The sequence below is a fragment of the Cebus imitator genome, unplaced genomic scaffold (genome assembly GCF_001604975.1).
Source record: "Cebus imitator isolate Cc_AM_T3 unplaced genomic scaffold, Cebus_imitator-1.0 Scaffold280, whole genome shotgun sequence".
NCBI classification, from domain to species: Eukaryota; Metazoa; Chordata; class Mammalia; order Primates; family Cebidae; genus Cebus; species Cebus imitator.
The window spans coordinates 417,236-421,836 of record NW_016107595.1 but is presented as its reverse complement, the minus strand read 5'-3'; the positions used below and the strand labels follow the sequence as shown (position 1 = coordinate 421,836).

Below are 4,601 nucleotides of genomic sequence, written 5' to 3'. Positions count from 1 at the left end.
ACCATGTTGACCAGGATGGTCTCGATCTCTTGACCTCGTGATCCACCCGCCTCGGCCTCCCAAAGTGCTGGGATTACAGGCGTGAGCCACTGCGCCCGGCCGTTAACATGTCTTCTTACTGCCATGTTGACGTTCATCACTGGGTCAAGGTGGAGGTTGGGTTCCTCCGGGCAGTTGCTCTTTTTCCCTCTGTGCTCAGTTCGTCTATTGTGGGGTTCGCCTTGAGACTGTCAACACCCATGACTCTCAGACTCTTCCCTGAGAGTTCCACCATGGCTGACGAGTCTTGCCTTAATCAGGCAAGATTAATTATGATAATGGCGGCTATCAAAACCATCATTCCTTGCACTTTTATGAGTTAGCCTTCCGCAAGGAATCTATTTCTGTGGCTGTGGCCTGCCTCATGGATGCATCCTCAGTTCCACTGTTTTTTGTTTTGTTTTATTTTGTAGAGACAGGGTCTCACTCTGTCAACCAGGCTGGAGTGCAGTGGCATGATCACAGATCACAGCTCACTGCAGCCCCCATCTCCTGGGCTACGGTGATCCTCCCACCTCAGCCTCCCAAGTAGAGGGGCCTGCTCCTGAAGTACATACACGCCTCTCTTCTGGTGTCTTTAGACTTCCAAATCCAGTGCTGGGAGGTTGCCAGGCCTGGAGCCGGTGGCCTCCCTAAGTGGTGAAGGGATGCATAGGGAGTCTGGCTTGATTGAATTCTTTGCATGTGCACTTCAGTCTCGTGTCATCATTTAACACGTCTTGGAAAGTTACACATAAAAGGTGACTCATCAGGATCGATTTATTTTTACTCTGGTTAGCGTGGGAGCGTCCTCACAGAGTGTCCTGTCACTACAGCCCCCGAAAGGGCTGTCCTCTGCCTTCTCCTGGTGGTCCCCGGTCCCAGCCTCACCCCTTAAGTGCCATTGTTGTTTGCACCCACAGGCCATGCACTTGGTGTACCGAGCCCTCGAGAAGGAGCCCGTGCCCTCCGCCCTGCCTCCGTCCCTCATCCCACCCTCCAAGAGAAAGAAGACTGTGTTCCCTGGCGCCGTCCCTGTCCTGCCTGCCAGCCCCCCTCCAAAAGACAGCCTCCGCTCCACGCCATCCCATGGCAGTGTCAGCAGCCTCAACAGCACAGGGAGCCTGTCCCCCAAGCACAGCCTCAAGCAAACACAGGTATGGAGCCCTCAGCAGACACAGCCCTCTCAGACCACAGTAGGATGTTTCTTGGGAGTTCTTAACATATAATCCCAAAACGGTCAAACTTGTGATCAAATGTTTTTAAAAATCAGTTGTGGCCGGGTGCAGTGGCTCCTGCCTGTAATCCCAGCACTTTGGGAGGCCGAGGCAGGTGGATCATGAGGTCAGGAGATCAAGACCATCCTGGCCAACATGGTGAAATCTGTCTCTACTAAAAATACAAAAAAAACTTAGTTGGGCGTGGTGGCACGTGCCTGTAATTCCAGCTACTTAGGAGGATGAGGCAGGAGAATCATTTCAGCCTGGGAGGCGGAGGTTGCAATGAGCCGAGATCACATCACTGCACTCTAGCCTGGCGATAGAGCAACACTCTGTCTGAAAAAAAAAAGAAAAGAAAAAAAAATTTGCTTCAGGGATTCACAATGGACTTTCTTATTCACTTGCATATAAATACCACCCTGTACACACCCGCATGCTCCCACCTCCATCTCCTCCTCACTGCTCGGCTGCAGCTGCAGGCCTCTGGGTGGTCCCGGCCTGGCCTCTTCCAGGGCCAGCTGTGTGTCGTCTGTCTCCATGCTCCTGGCTCTTGTTAGCTTTATGAGAACAGCATTAGTTTTTAGTGATAATCTCAGCTTCTAGAACACTCTCTGGGACTTAGAAAATGCTTAGTAAGGGCCGGGGGCGGTGGCTTATGCCTGCAATCCCAGCACTTTGGCAGGCTAAGGCAGGTGAATGACCTAAGGTCAGGAGTTCGAGACCAGCCCGACCAACATGGTAAAACCCCAGCTGTACTAAAAATACAAAAATTAGCCGGGTGTGATGGTGTGTACCTGTAATCCCAGCTACATGGGAGGCTGAGGCAAGAGAATTGCTTGAACCTGGAAGACAGAGGTTGCAGTGAGCTGAGTTTGCACCATTGCACTCTAGCCTGGGCAAGAGTAAAACTCTTTCTCAAAAAAAAAGAAAGAAAGAAAATGAAAATGCTCAGTAAATGGTAAGCGTGTGGAGTGATCTGGTGAGTGAGGGAGGCATCTCTCTCATGTGAGGAAGACACGTGGGGGTTCCGTTTCTCCCCATGGCCACATCTTATGTATCCAGAAAGATGCTTCTTAGTTTGGCAAATGCAGGCATTTTTAAGATCGTCTAAAACCTGAGAAAGTGACGCAGAGTTATATCTGGAATCACGCATCATTCCCTGCCTCGTTGCAGTTTCAGAGGCACAGCAGTGAGTGAGTGGTCGTGACAAGAGCCAGCCAGCATCACCACACAGCTTCAGACTGTGGACAGGAAGGATGAAAATGTAAAGTGAAGTATTCTGCTTGGGAGGCTCGTTTCCAAGGAGCTTATAAAACATGGCATTGCGCCACAGAGTTTCAAAGAGGCAATCTCAGAGGGGTCCGGGAGGGTTCAGTCACAGGGCCTGACACAGCTCCTGCCACTGCTGCAGCCAGCGGGAGAGGCAGGGCCCACAGGCGTTAGCCTCCACTCGGGGAGTTTCACGTGTCTGGCTGTTAGCAAGCCCAGCTTCCAGGAAGCCCAGTCTAGGCATTTTCACCAACCCACTCATCATACCTTGGCACATGCTGGGGGCACTGTCACAGGGTCCCCAGTGACCATGTGACAAGCTCCTGCCCTCCATGAGGGTGACAGGTGATTGGCAAATCAGTGAATTAAGGAAGGTTGGACAGTCTGAGCAAGCAGGATAGAGCCGGGTCTGGAAGTGTATAGGGTGTGTATGGGGTGTGCTCCTCCAGCTGGAAGGCAACCAGTGAAGTGACACCCCAGCCGAAACCTGAATGACAGACTATCAGGGGAGGAGCCTTGCCTTCTGGCACAGGAGCCCGTGGTGTGTTCTAGAAACAAGAAAAAGGCCAGGGCAGCGCGAGCCAGGAGGCTAGTGGGGTGGGGTCGGAAAGGGGGCCAAGGTTGGGCACTTAGCACCTGCTGGGCTGTTGTTTTCCCAGATAGTGTAGTACAGTACCTTGTTTCTGCGGAGTGCTTTTTAAAAAATCTGGCCAGGCGCAGTGGCTCTCACCTGTAATCCCAACACTTTGGGAGGCTGAGGTGGGCGAATCACCTGAAGTCAGGAGTTTGAGACCAGCCTAGCTAACATGGTGGAACCCTGTCTTTACTAAAAATACAAAAAAACTGGCTGGGCGTGGTGGCAGCCACCTGTAATCCCAGCTACTAGGGAGGCTGAGGCCAGGGAATCACTTGAATCCGGGAGATGGAGGTTGCAGTGAGCTGAGATTGCACCACTATATTCCAGCCTGGGCAACAAGAGCGAAACTCCATCTCAAAAAAAAAAAAATATTCATTTATCTCATTTTTTCAATAGAGATGAGGTCTCCCCATGTTGCCCAGGCTGGTCTTGAACTCCTTGGCTGAAGTGAACCACCTGCTTCAGCCTCCCAAAGTGCTGGGATTACTGGTGTAAGCCACTGTGCCCAGCCTGTGTCTGCAGAGCTCTTGCCAAGAGTTAAGTATTGAAGGCCAGGTTGGGGTGGGGAGGTGCTTTATTGGCAAGGAAGCTAGTGGGGCCAAACTCACTGGCAAGCACAGGTCACCCAGCTTCATAACCTGCCTCCCTGGCGACCTGGTGGTTCTCCCCAGACCCTCTGACTGGACCGATTTTACCAGTGGCCCCTGTTGGGGTGGGGTGGGGGGTATAGCTCCTGCCCTCAGGATGGCACTGGTAGGATCACAGTCATGAAAAAGAGCATTTCTGGGGACCTACAGTCCACATGCTCGCCCTTCTCCACCTTCCTCATCTCCAGGCCAGCAACACTCTGTCTGGGGCCCCCAAGGGCCACTCAGCTTTGCCCTCATACCAGGTTTGAGCGAAGCCACTTCCAGCCACCAGGGTCTGATCTCCTTCCCCTGGGACCTGTGGCTGCTGAGCCGGCCTTAAAGCCCAGACTTCCCTGGGGAGAGCCAGCTCCACGGGCAGGGCTCTGCTGTGTTGGGTTTATAGCCAAGTTGGCATCAGAATCTTGCTGCTGACATACTCTGAGGCACCAGAAATCAGGCAGTGAGTTCCTTTCATTTGCCCAGCAAATATTATTAGGATTCTTGTCATCCCGGTGCTGTAATTTTTTCTTGGGACCCAAGAGACACAGAAAGTCCCTTGTTTCTGTGTCCCGCCCCAGCTCAGCTTGTCTGACACCTGTTAACTTTTTGTGATCCCTGGCTTCTGAGGTTAACTTGCTGTAGCCCCTTGACTTAAAGGCAGCAAGCCCATTTCCCATTAGAATTCCTTTATTGGCATCTTTATGTCCACCAGGCTTGAGGCAGCTCACAAAATTTATGCAGTACAATGTCACAAGTAAAAGTCAGGTTGCTCTTGCCATCTGAACCCTCATCATTTGAATTAGATTCATAGTTGTTTTTTTTTTTTTT

At 51.8% G+C, this 4,601-nt stretch overlaps 1 protein-coding gene across 8 annotated transcripts in view; it reads left to right on the top strand.

Annotated features, from left to right (window-relative positions):
- EPS15L1 (epidermal growth factor receptor pathway substrate 15 like 1) overlaps nucleotides 1-4,601 on the top strand; it is a 121,143-nt gene that overhangs the window by 49,760 nt on the left and 66,782 nt on the right. For all 8 annotated transcript variants that reach the window (XM_017501177.2, XM_037728736.1, XM_017501182.2 and 5 more), the window contains one exon: nucleotides 942-1,175. In XM_017501177.2, coding sequence (XP_017356666.1) covers nucleotides 942-1,175 — 234 coding nt within the window. The remainder of the gene's footprint in view (nucleotides 1-941; nucleotides 1,176-4,601) is intronic.